Source organism: Gymnoscopelus microlampas, assembly GCF_963454915.1.
Source record: "Gymnoscopelus microlampas genome assembly, chromosome: 13".
Taxonomy (NCBI): Eukaryota; Metazoa; Chordata; class Actinopteri; order Myctophiformes; family Myctophidae; genus Gymnoscopelus; species Gymnoscopelus microlampas.
Window position 1 is genome coordinate 42,863,577 of NC_139950.1, and position 16,033 is coordinate 42,879,609.

At 42.0% G+C, this 16,033-nt stretch overlaps 2 protein-coding genes across 2 annotated transcripts in view; one reads left to right on the forward strand and one right to left on the reverse strand.

The window, feature by feature from the left end:
- The window catches only part of LOC311058264 (calpain-1 catalytic subunit-like), a 13,404-nt gene extending 818 nt beyond the window's left edge, over window positions 1–12,586 (forward strand). The window contains exons 2-23 of the mRNA XM_084075645.1: window positions 1,668–1,689; window positions 2,355–2,601; window positions 5,043–5,112; window positions 5,795–5,913; window positions 6,034–6,167; window positions 6,327–6,495; window positions 7,163–7,246; window positions 7,351–7,436; window positions 7,570–7,644; window positions 7,754–7,914; window positions 9,058–9,227; window positions 9,341–9,352; window positions 9,518–9,729; window positions 9,818–9,857; window positions 10,144–10,209; window positions 10,313–10,370; window positions 10,528–10,592; window positions 10,711–10,779; window positions 10,876–10,954; window positions 11,041–11,154; window positions 11,314–11,369; window positions 11,584–12,586. Coding sequence (XP_083931771.1) covers window positions 2,356–2,601; window positions 5,043–5,112; window positions 5,795–5,913; window positions 6,034–6,167; window positions 6,327–6,495; window positions 7,163–7,246; window positions 7,351–7,436; window positions 7,570–7,644; window positions 7,754–7,914; window positions 9,058–9,227; window positions 9,341–9,352; window positions 9,518–9,729; window positions 9,818–9,857; window positions 10,144–10,209; window positions 10,313–10,370; window positions 10,528–10,592; window positions 10,711–10,779; window positions 10,876–10,954; window positions 11,041–11,154; window positions 11,314–11,369; window positions 11,584–11,610 — 2,112 coding nt within the window. The 5' untranslated portion in view covers window positions 1,668–1,689; window position 2,355 and the 3' untranslated portion in view covers window positions 11,611–12,586. The remainder of the gene's footprint in view (window positions 1–1,667; window positions 1,690–2,354; window positions 2,602–5,042; window positions 5,113–5,794; window positions 5,914–6,033; window positions 6,168–6,326; window positions 6,496–7,162; window positions 7,247–7,350; window positions 7,437–7,569; window positions 7,645–7,753; window positions 7,915–9,057; window positions 9,228–9,340; window positions 9,353–9,517; window positions 9,730–9,817; window positions 9,858–10,143; window positions 10,210–10,312; window positions 10,371–10,527; window positions 10,593–10,710; window positions 10,780–10,875; window positions 10,955–11,040; window positions 11,155–11,313; window positions 11,370–11,583) is intronic.
- Window positions 12,587–12,882: 296 nt separating this feature from the next.
- Window positions 12,883–15,209, reverse strand: mrpl14 (mitochondrial ribosomal protein L14). Its single transcript, XM_084075646.1, has 3 exons — window positions 15,128–15,209; window positions 14,718–14,810; window positions 12,883–14,207 (listed from the first exon to the last, which is right to left on the reverse strand). The coding sequence occupies exons 2-3, from the start codon at window positions 14,789–14,791 to the stop codon at window positions 13,841–13,843; spliced, it is 441 nt and encodes a 146-aa protein (XP_083931772.1). The 5' UTR covers window positions 14,792–14,810; window positions 15,128–15,209; the 3' UTR covers window positions 12,883–13,840.
- Between the last annotated feature and the right edge of the window lie 824 nt (window positions 15,210–16,033).

A 16,033-nucleotide genomic window follows, 5' to 3' on the forward strand; every position in this document is an offset into this window, starting at 1 on the left:
GAAAAGTTCCCAAATACCAACTTGTTGTGATACATGTGTAAATCGTGATATGCGTGTGCCGATTTGTCTATAAATCTCTGAATTCCACTGCTGGGAAGTGCGCACAGAAAAGAGGACACAGCCCTTTAGACTTAGGAACAGGTGCCATAAAAGTAGCGATCTGAGCCAAGAGCCAACACGCCTCTTGTTGCCACGCCAATAGCAATAGTAGTTTAGTTAGGCCTTTGTGATGATAGCTGTAGAGAAATGTTACCGCAGGCATACCATCATCAACATCAACATACCAACAACGTGGGTCACTGCTCATGTTTTCACTTTATTGGGGGCACGGACACCGACCGTCCACCATGCAGTAGTTTCTTTGCAGTATTGTATCGAGAAGCTCTTAGTTGTGTGTTTGTGTGTGTGTGTGTGTGTGTGTGTGTGTGTGTGTGTGTGTGTGTCTGTGTGTCTGTGTGTCTGTCACTGGCGTTTTGTTGAGGTTGAAATACTGCGGATGACTTCACTGTCTATAGGACTGCATGGATCAGCTTTTCTATCTACACCAAAGAGGCACCCGTTTCGTCCCCACCTAGCCTCTCGCTCGCTCTTCCGCAGGACAGGGCCCCAGACACACAGAGACAGACAGGGGGGCCCCAGACACACAGAGACAGACAGGGGGGCCCCAGACACACAGAGACAGACAAGGGGGGCCCCAGGCACACAGAGACAGGGGGTCCGCAGGCCCCCAGACACACAGAGACAGGGGGGCTCGGGGCCCGTCTAGGGGCCGTGCTATACCACGTCCTTGGACATAGAATTTGGTTGTGATATCACACACACACATAAATAGAATATAGCATGTGGTGTGTGAGACTGTGTGTGTGTGTGTGTGTGTGTGTGTGTGTGTGTGTGTGTGTGTGTGTGTGTGTGTGTGTGTGTGTGAGAGTGTGTGTGAACAACTATGTACACACACACGTGTGTGTGTGTGTACAAAACATGTAGGCTATGTACATGCACGCACACGCTCGCTTTGGTGTGTTGTGCACATAGCCTACATGTTTTGTTTATTAATTACTTAATTTGTTCGTTAATTCATTCATTCATTGATTCATTCATTTTCTGTCACAGAGAGTCAGTCCATCTCTCACTGTGTCCTCCCTGCACAATTACTTCCTATAGAAACTTGCTCATTAACATTCCTTTCATGTGCGGTGGACCATGGGGCTGTAAACTGTAACCAGACTTCTCTTTTCAGAGCCATTTCACTCTTAAACATCACACCGACCGACCTACTGTAACAGCCAGTCTGCTGTCCAAAACAATTTTTAACTTCTTTTTCTTCCTCTTCTTTTTTTTCTTCTTACATAAGTAAATACATGATCAATTCTCTGGTGAACTGACTAAAAGTTCTCTAATGAGTGTTCTCTGGCAGCAGAAAGCAAGTGCACCCTGCCAACAGCACTTAGAGAGGAGAGAGGGACTGTTAGGGGAAACTCTGAACTCCCCCAGTGTCTGCTTTCTTTCACACAGCACCAAAACATGTTTGAACAGTTTCTGGTCACTTTAAAGAAACTGTAACTGAAACTGAGTCCCGTAGAGTCTACAATAATAGACATTATTTCTGAAATTCTGTATTTCAAGCAAGTCCTATATCAATGCCAACAATGTTTCTCTTATTTCCTCAGCTTGCTCATAGACACACATAAGGTATCATGTTTGGTTTCTAAATCTAAGGTGGTGGTGGTGGTGTGCTTTCTCTGGCTCATACTGCTGAATCACCTGCTGTCAATAATCTGTATTTATACACATAACAGCTGATATGTATGTTTGTTCTGTTGGGCTTTAATTTGCCTGCATTTTTTTTAGCATGCTTACTGTAAATACAAATTTAGTCTCGCCATTACAACACACAACTAAACAAAACTCTAAAACGTTTGGTAGCTTCAAGTATAATATAGTCAAGAACAGTAGTATATGTGTTAAAGCTTAATTTGTTTGCTACTAATTTATATAACTTGCCTTTGGTTTAACATGGCAAAGTGGAAGATTTGTGTTTGGATTGTGCTAAATGCAGGTTGCTGATATCCTCTGGCATGAATAAGTTCAATGCCTCACTGATGTGTCAGTCAGGCCAGATTGGTAGAAGCCAGATCCAGTCCACGATGATGATCAGCAGGGAAAAATAAAAATCGTTTGGAATGGATTTGAAGACTATAACATAGAAATCAACCCTGTAGTGAACCCAGCATGAACACGGAATGACGGCCGTGCTTCTGGACTTTAGACTAGTGTGTGCTACTGATTAGCATGTTGGCTATTTATAGTTGGTACCATCCACACCCACCCAGCCTTGTATTTTTATCTTGCACCAGTATGAATCCAGCGGGAGGGATCTCTGCAAGCATACAAGCCAACAGGCTACGAGAGGAAGGCATGGGATCCAATGAGAGGGCGCTGCCCTTCTCCAACCAGGACTACGAGGCACTGAAGCAGGAATGTCTGGAGTCTGGGTGCCTGTTTGAAGACCCCTGCTTCCCGGCAGAGGCTCCATCCCTGGGCTTCAAGGAACTGGCCCCCCATTCCTCCAAAACCCAGGATGTGGAATGGATGAGGCCCACGGTAAGAGTTAACGACTTAATTTGATAGTTCACCCAAATGATGACTTATTGTCTATCAATTACACACCCCATGAAGCCTTGAATTCATGGATATTTTTTGTTTTTTGGCGCATTCCTAAGCCAATAATTTGATGACCGGCGCAAGGATGCTTATTACCCCCGCTGGTCATCAAATTATTAGCTTAGGAATGCGACAAAAACAAAAAAATATCCATGAATTCAAGGCTCCATGGGGTGTGTAATCGATAGACAAAAAGGCATTTTGGGGTGAACTATCCCTTTAAACCCTCTATACTTAGTGAATTGGACTTTAGTTGCAACTATCCTTGGTACGCCTTATTTTCCACTCTATACCAAATCTCTTCGCCAAAAATACCCGATCTACAAGCTCACAGCGTGATGCGTTGTGGGTTTGTAGATCTGCTCTTTTTGGCTAATGTTACCCCCAGAATGTGGATTCTGGGCTTCAAGTGATTAACGGTTCTCTAATCAAATTAACTAAGGGAGAGCAGGCACCCTCCCCATTGGATTTCTGCTTCAATAATCTGTAACCTGGGATTAATCTCTCCATCATTGATGCGCACTCGCTGAATAATTCCTAAATTACATTTTCATCTAAGTAGGGTTGTCCGATATTGGCTTTTTTACCGATAACCGATATACCGATATTGTCCAACTCTTAATTACCGATACCGATATCAACCGATACCGATATATGCGGGGATTATTGTGATTAGGGTAAGCTCAAATTTCATATCACACACACCATATACAGTAAGAACTCCTGTAACTTATTTATAAAGCAAAAAAAAAAAAACATTTTTTTTTTTCAAAAACCGATACCGATATTTTCCCGATATCAATTTTTATGCTAATATCGGCCGATAATATCGGGAGGCCGATAATATCGGACATCCCTACATCTAAGCAGATTTGTTTTGGGAATTCATATTTCTGTCCAACTGAGACGTGATGCTACACATGTTCTGTGTGCACACATGTATGTAGGCATGAAGTAGCCCGTCAAGAAACACAACCCATCAAAACTTGTGTGTACACAGTAAAATCATCAGTGTGAATGTAACACTAAGGGTTACAAATTGACCAATTGAACCCATTTGGACTATACTTTTGAAACTACTAAGCACTTTACTTGGACTCTTAAAGGGGGGGGTCCGATCATAATTCCAACATCCCATTATTACGGCCCTAACCATGAGGTTAGGGTTAGGTTTAAGGATAGGGATACGGTTAGAAATAATGGGGCCAGTCGGAACAACGGTACGTCGGAATAATGACATGGCATCACTTGGACCCTTAAGGGTCCACTTTACTTGGACTCTTAAGGGTCCTCTCAGATGTTGCACAGAATGCAACATCTGAGTAGGAGTTATGAACCCTAGTCAATCAACAACAGGGTGTGTGGTCAAGTAAAACTGCCAATTTGGCCTAAGTGCTACAAAGTAACTAGGATTAGCCAGACAGACATCAAAGGTAGGCATCGGTCGAAATAACATATTGTTCTCAGCATCCATGGACAAGTAATCATCACAAATCTATCTAATGAAAACACATTGCACATTCATCTGTATAATGACACAGCTAGCATCTATCTAAATAGGCAACAACTACTGACACAAATAAGGAGTGCTGGGGGTAGCTGGTGTTTACACTCTCAACACTGAGGTATTTGCTGTGTACGATGGGACTTTCATGGGACTTGTTGATGTCCAAGGCCCTCAGTTTACCTCAGGCCAGTTGTCTCTAGTCTGCATATAAACATGCCAGTCACATACCTATAGAGCTAGGACCATGTCTGGGCCAGAACAGGACAAGTAGGGGCAGGAATGTCTCAGTCCTCCACTGCTCTCCAGGCCACTGCAGCTGTTGGCAGTCCGTGCCATCCTCTGACCACTCCCTATCATATTTGTTTACTTCACTTAGTTCCAATAACACTTTGTCAATATGCAGTACAGTATACTGTGGATGGAAGAACAGTGTTTGTTATTAGTTGAGCAGAGCTGCTGCAAAGCAGTGAGTGCAAAACTATTGTAATGAGGCTGTCTGTTTATGTCTGTCTGTCTGTTTTCTTTTCTTCTGTGCGTGTGCGTACGCGTACGTGCGTGTCTCTGTGTGCGTGCGTGCCTGCGTGCGTGCGTGTGTGCATGTCACTGTCTGCAATTTCGACCACCAGATGGTGCTGCAAACAGCTCAAATATAGTATGCACACATTTCTAGGCTGCCTTGTTTGATTATTATTTATTTTTCCTTTTTGAATTTCATGGTGGATGCTAGGTAGTTAGTTATTATGTAGGTAATTCCTGAAACATGGTGAATTATTTTCATACTGTTCAAATGAAATTATAAATATAATTGTTGTCTGAAAATACGAGTATGCTAAAGATGCATATCAGTAATACTTTGACCTTTCATTTTGTGTAGGAGCTGACAGATGACCCTCAGTTCATCCTGGGCGGGGCTACCAGAACAGACATCTGTCAGGGAGCGCTGGGTGAGTTCTGATTGGTCAAATCAGTTGGGAAAGGTTAACACAGAGATGCCTGGAAGTGCCCTGGTCGATGCAGAGATAATGTAAAAGCTTGCTGAAAACGACAGAACTGAAACGTTTTCTGGTTTGAATGAAGGCAATGAATGCTGATTCTTTTGAGATGTTTTCCCACTTATTATAGTGCTTTTCGGTTTTTGGTCCACCATAATTGAATCATGGTGAACCGAAAACTAGATTATGTAGAGTGGCATAGGAAATGATTGCCCCCTCTTTGTTTGGAAAATGGATCCTTCTAGATACAGTGACTGATACTTGTGCTTAACAGTGTTAACAAAAAAAACTAAAAAACATTTTTAAAGGGATAGTTCACCCCCAAAATGACTTTTTTTCTATCGATTAGTCACCCCATGGAGACTTGAATTCATGGATATGATTTTGTTTGTTGTTATTGGCATTCCTAAGCCAATAATTTGATGACCGGCAGTGGTCCTGGTAGGAGACACAAAGAGTCTCCTTTGTGTCCTCTACCGGAACCGCTGCCTACCGGTCCGCTGGTCATCAAATTATTGGCTTAGGATTTTGGGTGAACTATCCCTTTTGAACAACCTGCTACATTCTCCATCGCCTTGTCATAACGATGGTCTGATCATCTTTCTCTCTCTCTGATTCCTTTCCTGACTTACAGGTGACTGCTGGCTGCTTGCAGCCATTGCTTCCCTCACCCTGAACGAGAGGCTTCTTCATCGGGTCGTCCCGCACGGCCAGTCCTTCCAAGATGACTACGCTGGAATCTTCCACTTCCAAGTACTTAACAGTCTCCTGGCAATGAAACAATATGTCCATTCGCTAGCAGGAAGCTACTACGTTATATTTGAATAATGTTTGAATATGGTAATTTGATCATTGATTATTTTTGTGTTGCAGTTCTGGCAGTTCGGCGAGTGGGTTGACGTCGTGATTGACGACAGATTGCCGGTCAAAGACGGAGAGCTCATGTTTGTTCACTCTGCTGAGGGCAATGAATTCTGGAGTGCTCTGCTGGAGAAGGCATATTCCAAGTATGTATTTAAAGGCTCCACCCAGCTGTTGAATTATTCAGTGCTAGTCCTTATTACTCCAGCTATAAAAACGGAAAGCCACCCTCCCAGCAGACACATTCACAAGCACTCTGGCTGATGCCATTAAAAATGAACTGTGTGTGTTGTGTGCGGTTGCAGGCTGAATGGCTCCTACGAGGCTCTGTCAGGAGGCAGCACCACTGAAGGGTTTGAGGACTTCACAGGGGGAGTGTCAGAGATGTACGAGCTCCGCAAAGCGCCCAGAGACCTGTACAAGATCATTAGCAAAGCCCTGGAGAGAGGCTCGCTGCTGGGCTGTTCGATCGACGTAAGTGCTGGGCCTACGGGCAAACCACCGCAGCCCCGTCAAGGCTCTTACGTTTTGAAAGGCTGAGCGGCACCAAAAGCATTTTCATTTAGTTTGTCTCACAGATAGGGCCAGGCAATATATCAATATTATATATAAGTATATAAGTGTTTTTAATCACTTAATCACTTTTGTACTTTAAATCAGTGGTTTTCAACCTTTTTCACGTCAAGGACCCCCACATTGACACATATTAGCCCACGGACCCCCATTTGAAAAGATATGCCAGGGACTGATTTCTTGGGGTTCCCAATCTACGCTGTATCATCATTATCAGTGTTCATTTAACTCTGAGAGTGTACAAATGGAACCAAATGGACCCGTTAGGGTCCATTTGGTTCCATTTGTATGCTCTTAGAGTTACAGACATATAAGGGTCAATTTGGTTCCTAATTATTAATTTGGCTGGGGACCCCCTGGAACCCCCTCAAGGACCACTGGTGGTCCCCGGGAACACTGGTTGAAAACCCACTGCTTTAAACTGCTTTTTAAAGATAAATTGATATTATGATATTATCATCACATCGATATTGAGGTATTTGGTAAAACATATTGTGATATTTGATTTTGTCCATATCACTCAGCTCTCTTATTGAAATGCACTGACCATGTTTTCACGTAAATACAGATCACCAGCGCCTTTGACATGGAGGCAGTGACATTCAAGAAGCTTGTGAAGGGCCATGCGTACTCAGTCACTGGCCTCAAGGAGGTCTGTGTATGCTTGTTGATCTATCCACATTAGATTATGTACAGTAGACAGTATGTGTGTCTGTGAGACCATGCCAGTCAACTCTCCTGTGCTATGTACTGTAGGTAGAATACCGTGGTCACACAGAAAGGCTGATCAGAGTGCGTAACCCCTGGGGACAGGTGGAGTGGACTGGTGCCTGGAGTGACAAGTGAGCCTGGAGATCCAAGCATTACCACTTACTAGATCCATTTGAATAGATCCATTTGAAAGTCTTTGATTTTATAACCACTTTTGTCTCAACCTGTTAAAATACATATCCTTGTCTGTCTCTCTTTGTTCAGTTCCCCTGAATGGGATGAGATTGACCCATCTGAACGGGAAGATCTGCATCTTCAAATGGAAGACGGGGAGTTTTGGTAAGATCTCAGAAATGTCCTAAAATGTGCTATGTTATATTCCTGGCAAGCAAGCACTTATCTTTTGTTGTTGTCATGATATGAATAATATGTATTCTCGTTAATCCAGGTTGGCCTTCAATGAGTTCTTGAGGCAGTTTTCCCGTCTGGAGATCTGTAACCTGACTCCAGATGTTCTGGATGAGGACAGTGTTAAGCACTGGAACGCCATCAAGTTCTACGGCACGTGGAGGAGAGGCAGCACTGCTGGGGGCTGCAGGAATAACCCCAGTGAGTTCCAAGAACATTCATGCTACAGTACACACTAAAACATAAGCATGCTAGATTGAAGAAGAAAAAAAGAACATGACTAAAAAAGAGAAGTAACTTGAAGAGAAAATTAATATTTTGGAGAATGAACACAAAATTACACCCACTAAAGAAATCCTCTTGGAACTTGAAACCAGACAGAGACTAGATTAACTTTTAACATACAGTACAAGGCTGAAGTAGCTATAAGCTTCTCACACCAGAGGTATTATGACTTATTACCTTAATTTTAAAGTAATACACCTCGTTACATATTACTGTCTGACCAAGAGCAATATATTACTTATTACTTGCATGTTTATTTATTCAACTTAAAAAAGATTAAACAAATCACATCATGTAGTTTACTGAAGAGGCTTTGTCCATCTTGGGGGGGAGAGTTACAGTAGGTGGGCAGTTAGTAAGCATTAATATCAATTTGCTAGTAAATATGCAACGAAAATGATCGGATTGGTCAGATTAAGAAGAGATGTTCCATACCGTATCGGGAGATGCTTGGGGTAGCTATAAAGACCTGTGATACTGCTGCTGGGGTGTTCTGTCTTTCTGACGTGACGCTACGTTACGGGACTATTGCTCTTCTGGGCATGCCATCTGACAGACCACTATGCACCATGTGTCACAGAAAACATTCACCAACGTTGCACCAGCGTTATAGGTTATTAATTCCCACTGACGCTGTCAAACCAAGTGTTTGATAGTTGGTTAGTAGGCTATATGAGGTAGACTTTATAAAGAATACAGGAAAGGTGGGCACTAAGGAAATCTGGGCACCATTTTTGGGGGGAAGTCTGGGCACTAGAATATGTACGGTCATAAAATCTGGGATGCACACGATTTTCCCTGTGGAAATGTACATCATCTGACAGTAGCAGACCCTTACGGCTGCATCGATGCAGCAAGGATATTTTTTCATTTACTTAATGCTTTGGGGGGGGGGGGGGCATGCCCTGAGTATGAGGTAGTCTAAATGGCTGCCATGTGAATATAGTCAATTACAGACATAAATATAGTATATTGTTGTTCACTTATTGTTACTGCAAGCAACAAACGTTCAAACGTGCAAATGAATAATCTCAAATGGGTCATCTGCACTCTGCACAGACACGTTTTGGATCAACCCTCAGTACAAGATCACTCTGCTGGAGGAGGATGACGACCCAGAAGATGATGAGGTGGCATGCAGTTTCCTGGTGGCTCTTATGCAGAAGGACAGACGGAAATATCGGCGCCATGGCCAGGATATGCACACCATTGGCTTTGCCATCTATGATGTGAGAGCAGGGCAGGACAAGGCCCATTTCTAAATTCATATGGTTCATTCTTTTACCACCACTATTTCTGAAATATAACCTGAGCTCATGCCCCTTTTTATCTTTTTGTGCAGATCCCAGACGAGGTATGGGATAACACCAAATGCCACCACTCCCGAGACTGCACCACAGCATTATGATTAATACCATACTGAGAGAATGTTTGTTGTTGTTTTCTACTGTCTACATTGCCACTGATATGCAAGCGTTTCTTGGAATTTCAACCGCAGTTTTGTCATGTAATCCCTCAGTACAAGGGCTGCCAGAGTGTCCACCTCAAGAAGGATTTCTTCCTGACACACTCATCCTGTGCTCGCTCTGATACCTTCATCAATCTGCGAGAGGTGAGCACGCGTCTCCGTCTGCCCCCGGGAGAGTATCTCATCGTCCCATCCACTTTCGAGGCCAGTCAAGAGGCTGACTTTGTCCTCAGAGTCTTCACTGAGAAGCAGTCCGAAACACTGTACGTGGCCATTATTTTGATTAGATGGATCAGTGGATATGTGTGTTCGTACCTGTGGCTTATACCAATACGTGTTTTTCCTTTGCAGAGAAATGGATGATGAAATCGGTGCTGAATTGGAAGATGAGGTAGTCTTCTGGAGGAAGTTATTAAGCCAAAATTGATGATAATGACGCTGTTAACCATTTAGCCCTATATCATTTACTTCATTGTATGATGAATAGCAAAAATAGCTAATCCACAAGCTCCAAGCATGCAGATCCGCTATTCTCACTATCTTTGAACATTTTTAAACTTTTTGAAAATCTTAATCTATAATGCCATGCCCAAAATAGGAATGCTAGGGTTAAAGTGGTTAAATGATCGGTATTTTACCCCAATGCATCACATCTCCAATTGCTTGTCTGCCCACAGGAAGAAATATCTGAGGATGATATTGATGACTCTTTCAAGTCCATGTTTGCTCAGTTAGCGGGTGAGGTAAGTTTCCTGCCACAGGTAAATCATACTTAAATTAAAAACCTGTACAACTCCTTTGTAACTTTTTTAAACATTTGTACATTTTCTCTCGTGTTCTTTTCAGGATATGGAGATTTCGGTTCATGAGCTCAGGACTATTCTGAACAGAGTGGTGACTCGACGTGAGTGAGATTACAATTAATCGGAAAGTTAACATATTGGTATTACTTTCCAGTCACTGTTAATGTATTCACTGACAGCGTATGTTCTGTCATTCTGTAATGAATTGAACCGGAGTTGGTTGAACTGTCTCTGATAAATCTATTTTTGTCATTTCAGACAAAGATCTGAAGACCGATGGATTCAGTTTGGAGTCCTGTAGGACTATGGTCAATCTCATGGATGTATCCTTTTGAGATGTCAATCATGAGTAAAAGGGGATATATCAGTATAGTAGTATCGTAAAGTTAGTGACAATCTCTGTCCAACAGTAATTTCACACCTTGACTCAGTTATTCCCAGAAAGATGGCAGTGCACGTTTAGGCCTGGTGGAGTTTCAGCTCCTCTGGAACAAGATCCGAAAGTGGCTGGTAAGAGATGGTTTAGATATTAGTCAACAATGTACAGTTTTATCTGTACATCTGGAGTTTATTTACATTTCTGTTAATCTCTGCTTCTGTTCACAGGGTGTTTTCAGACAATTTGACCTCGACAAGTCAGGGGCCATGAGCTCGTATGAAATGCGTCTTGCTGTGGAGGCAGCAGGTACAATATTTGAGAGCGCTTACTGCATCTACGCGCACGCACGCACATACACACACGGTTGTAACCCCTGGTCTCTTTCTATGAAGGTTTTAAACTGAACAACAGACTGAACCAGCTTCTGGTGGCGCGGTATGCTGAGAATGAAGTCATTGACTTTGACAACTTCATCTGCTGCTTGGTCAAACTCGAAGCCATGTTCAGTGAGTACTGTTCCTCTACAATAGATGTGATGTCCATGTATTCATAAATACATAAAACAGTGATATTCCCCTGATCATAACCCACAAACAGCAGACATTTGCACACTGTTCTATACTGTATGAAGAAAGACTTTATTAATTTAATTTTACTTTCAACAGGATCTTTCCAGCAGCTAGATAAAGGAGAAGGCGTGGCTGAAATGAACATCACAGAAGTGAGTTCTGTATCAAAATTACACTATTTTATAGGCAGTTCAATAATCTATTGTTGCTAGAGAAGGCATATGGAAGTCTTTGTCAGCCCCTGTCAGGTGTGTTCACCACTAGCAAATGCGATCAGTTATGTTCAGAGAAAGCAGTGTCAAAGCCTGTCTATGTTGTTCATCTTAACATTCTTACCAATTCCTGTGATTTTCCCCAACGTTCTAGTGGCTATACATTACCATGTGTGGTTGAAGAGGACCTTTTTACCAGAGATGTACAGAAAAGCTAGAGCGTCTGCAGTGTGCCATGAAGCCGGAGCCCTGAACACCTTCAGCCTTAGTGTCCTGTTGATAAACAATCCTTTACACACACCTCAATAAATGTATACGAACGGTAAGCGCTGTGTAATGTAGAATAAGACCAAGCTAAATACCTCTCGCCCCAAACCTTGGGTTTGCTATGCAAAAGACGCAAAAAAAGCAGAGTTGCTATGCTGCAATCATCTTCACTATGATGCACACACCTGTCATCTCTTGATGTAAACGGCATGGGTCAACGCATGATAGATAACTGCTAATGTACATACTGTAGTATCAGAACTTTGTAATGCATCACATGCTTTGATGTCTGTATGACGTCTGCATATCACTCAATTGACTATCAGCCCACATTTCTACCATTGTGGTTATGAGATTTACAAAAGCCTATTTTGTCTCGTACAAATATCCGTTTTATTAATTTCTTTGACATGTAGATTAATTTGTTACTGCAGTGGTTCTGATTACACCAGATTTGTTATGTAGCATTTTTACTTTGCAAGTTTTTTTAACCAATATTTTAATGTTCAACCTGTAGGTGGCAGTGCAGATGTTGTAGAAAACCTCTCATTTGCCTCAAATATACTGTAGAAATGAAGTTTGATTAAACGTTTTCCCCTGAATTGAACTTGAAGTCAAGAACACTACCTGAAATTAGTAAATGTGTACTGTTACAGGGGAAGTCTGTTCAATTCAGGGATACGGTTAGTGAAGTTTAATATGTAATTCAAGTAGTGAGCCTCAGTTTAGACCACCAGTGTTATTTACAGGCGTGAATGTGAATATGTAAGCCTTACTCCCTAATCATAGCACCATGTGATTGTCAAGACACTGTTAGAAAAGGAATGCCATTACTGTGTGTATGGTGTTTTTGAATGTATGTTGTGCCTTCAATAAATGTTACCCCTAAAGCGTTTGTTTTGAGGTATGTTGCATCCAATTGCTTGCTGTTCATAGCGCGAGAAAAACATGAGCATGACTGCTTTGTTCGGTTATATTTATGGTATAACTCATGACTTGCAATCACTGTAAAGGTTATATTTATTGTAAGCATACAATGATGCATTACATCCTAAAGAGTGAAATGGAACGGTCATCTTACCCACATATGGAATAATCATTCCTCCCAAAACACACAATGTTTTGTGCAAGCACATGAAGTGGGAAGCAACTTTGACACATTGAGGACAGTGACCAAAGACAAAGATTATGAGCACAGTACCACTTTATGGAGAACAAATGTAATTGGTTGAAAAATGTACAGTCCGATAACATCAAGAGATGCAGTAGAAATCGCTTGTAATTAACCACTTAAACTTTATTAGACCAGGGACTGACAGCGTTCTAATAGCTGGTGTGCACGTCCTACCAGGACATGTCTCATTGGCTCTGTACCACAGGAAACAGAAGACGGCGACCGAGACTTGCGTCAAGACCATACCGCGTCAAGCCCTGATCGCCAGCATCTTCACAGCACGCCTTCATTGCAGTCCTTGACACCGCTTAACAGCTTTCAGCAGTTCTGTATCAACTAGTCTCGCGTAGCCAGACAACTATTCCACAATCTCTGAATGCTATATAGTCTGGAACTACAACTCCCGAAATCCGAGAGAGGAAGCTGGCACTTCCGTTCACGAAAATATATTTTAAAATATCTTTACATTTTATTATTTTATTTCCATTTCAGCTAAGCAGCAAGCTAAATATACTTAGATGATTTGTATTTATATTAGGATAAATCTGTGCGACTGTAAAGACGAAACGGAAGTGGGGAGGAGGCTTCATATCCGGTTTATATTCTAATCATGATCAGAGCTTCCGAGTCCCAGACTGTATGACCGGAAACATTTGAAAATTGTGGGAGGCAACAGTCTGGCCACGCGAGACTATGTATCAACTAATGAGAAACCTCAGAGACAGTTCAATATGCAAGTGTTCAAGCTGGAACAGGAAGAGTACGTGACGGGGGGGCAGATTCCCTAGACTGATAGATTTCACTATACAAGGCCCTCTCCCGTTTTCCCTCTACACAAATCTCTTCAGTGAAGATGGACAATCTACAAGCTCACAAGGTGTTACAATGCGTTGTGAGCTTGTAGATCTATTTTTGTTCACAGCAGAAAAGGGACACAAGGGTTTAAGTGGTTAGATACATGATTCTGTCGCTATACAAATTTATTAGCAATGGAAAGCAGTTTGGAGTAGTCTCCTTCCATCTTGCGCAGATGTGTAGGTAGGGGGACTTTAATTCTTGTTCCTGTAGGGTTGCCATTGTCCTCTATTAGAACAACATTGTTCGAATCAAAACGTGGAGTCATGCGGTCTCCAGGCATCTTGTGTCCAACAATTAGTGCCTTCTTCTTCTGTCCTTTGATGGCGAGCAAAACTGTGTCACCTATTTTCCCCACTCCATTTTTGGTGTAGACATGGATGACTCTTGGAGCTCGATGATAAGGAGTGTTTCCAAGAGTGCTGTTGTCAACAACTCGTACTCTTGTCATTTTCTGGATGGCTGCTGCAACTGCTGACACACTGCAGGACAAAACTTGTATTAGTCAATAGCTACTGGCAATCCACTAAGCTGGTCATTAGTAAACACACAATACAAAACTTCTATTATTGCTTCCCCTACTGACAATCTACTAAGCAAATACCGGTTACTAAATACACAATACAGAGTCCAGGGATCAAGATGTTACAATCAGACTTAGGGCTTGTAGATCCGCCTTTGTCATAAGTGACTTAAGTGATTAATTAAGCACAGATGTACAGCTTACAATCCTATGACACCGGCTCCACAACATAAACTCCACAACTGTGACTATAATGTAGATAATGATAGATACTTTGAGGAAAAAATGCTATAAACATCAGTGGGGTGAGAATGCTGTAAATTAGTTTGTAAAGAGCAAAACAATATTGAAGATTAAATCAAATACTAAAAGACAAATACTTTACCCTGTCACTACCATGGAGGTAGAAAGAGGTCACTCACTACACATCATATGGAGTGTGTTACAAAATGCAAGCTCCTTAACTGACCTGAAAGCTCTCTGTTGTTGTACTGGGCTGATCAGCCCACTGAAGGATCTGGACAGATGGTGGATAACAGACATGACTGAAGCAGACACCAACCTAGTTAGAGAGAAGATCACAACAAACGGATGATTACACAAACCAGCCAGACACCAACCTAGTTAGAGAAGAACATAAATAGACAGTTAGCCATTTAGCTCGTTATGTAGTCATCATGCACACTACCACAGTGTCCAAGGTTGGGTATGCTATGCTATCTGCTAATAATAAGTGAATTATCACTTTTCAGGTTGACAAAACAGCTGCTTGGTTCATTGGTTTAAATATATATATTACCACGCACGTGTCGTATCAACAAGGCTTCTATTGTAAACATTTTAATAAGAGATCAACTCTGATAATAATGGGTTGATTACCTTCCACTTCTCTCACGCTGCTACATGAATGTCAAAACGTTTTGCGTCACTAAAAGGCGACGAGGAGGGCGAAGCAACTGCGTTTAGCCTTTATTAGCCCTGAAACACGACTGTCATGGATGAACTTCAATCTGGTGTTTGCACTTTCTTCATTTACGGCACGTACATCTACTTAAACGTTCAGATTGCAAATATTAAGTGCTTAACATATGGTCACGGATGTTACAATTATGTACGGACCCTCAGAAGTACCCCTGGCTTCCGTATTGTTCAATAAGAAGCATTTTAATCCGATCGGTGGCCATTCTAACATAGAGTTATCATGTATCACAGTGCAATACACCTCCCAGCCGATAGGATCGCGTAGTCGAAAGCCTATGGAGAAAATACGGAGAAAATGGCCACCAATCGGATTAAAATTATTTTTATTGATAATACGGAAGATACGGGTACTTCTGAGGGCCCGTATATAATTGTAACATCAGTGGCCATGGGGTAAGCACTTTATATTTGAAATCTGAACGTTTATGTAGATGTACGGGCTGTAAATGGAGAAAACGCAAACACCAGGTTGAAGTTCATCCATGACGGTCGTGACAGTCGTGTATCCATGACTATAAGCCTTATGTCACAGCGATGATCGAAGAACAGAGACACTAGACAAGCATCCCATCCAATAATAATAATAATAATAATACAAAGATCTACAAGTTAAATGTAAAACATGTCTCAATCGGTCCCGATACAAACTAAACAAACATATCAAACTCTGGTTTGACGTCATTAAAACGTGCCAGAAAGTGGAGTCATCGGCATCGCGTCATCGTCAGCTCATGAGCGAACTTAGCCGATCTACAAGCTCCGTTGTGAGCTTGTAGATCGTCTATTTCGGGTGTGCGACACCGG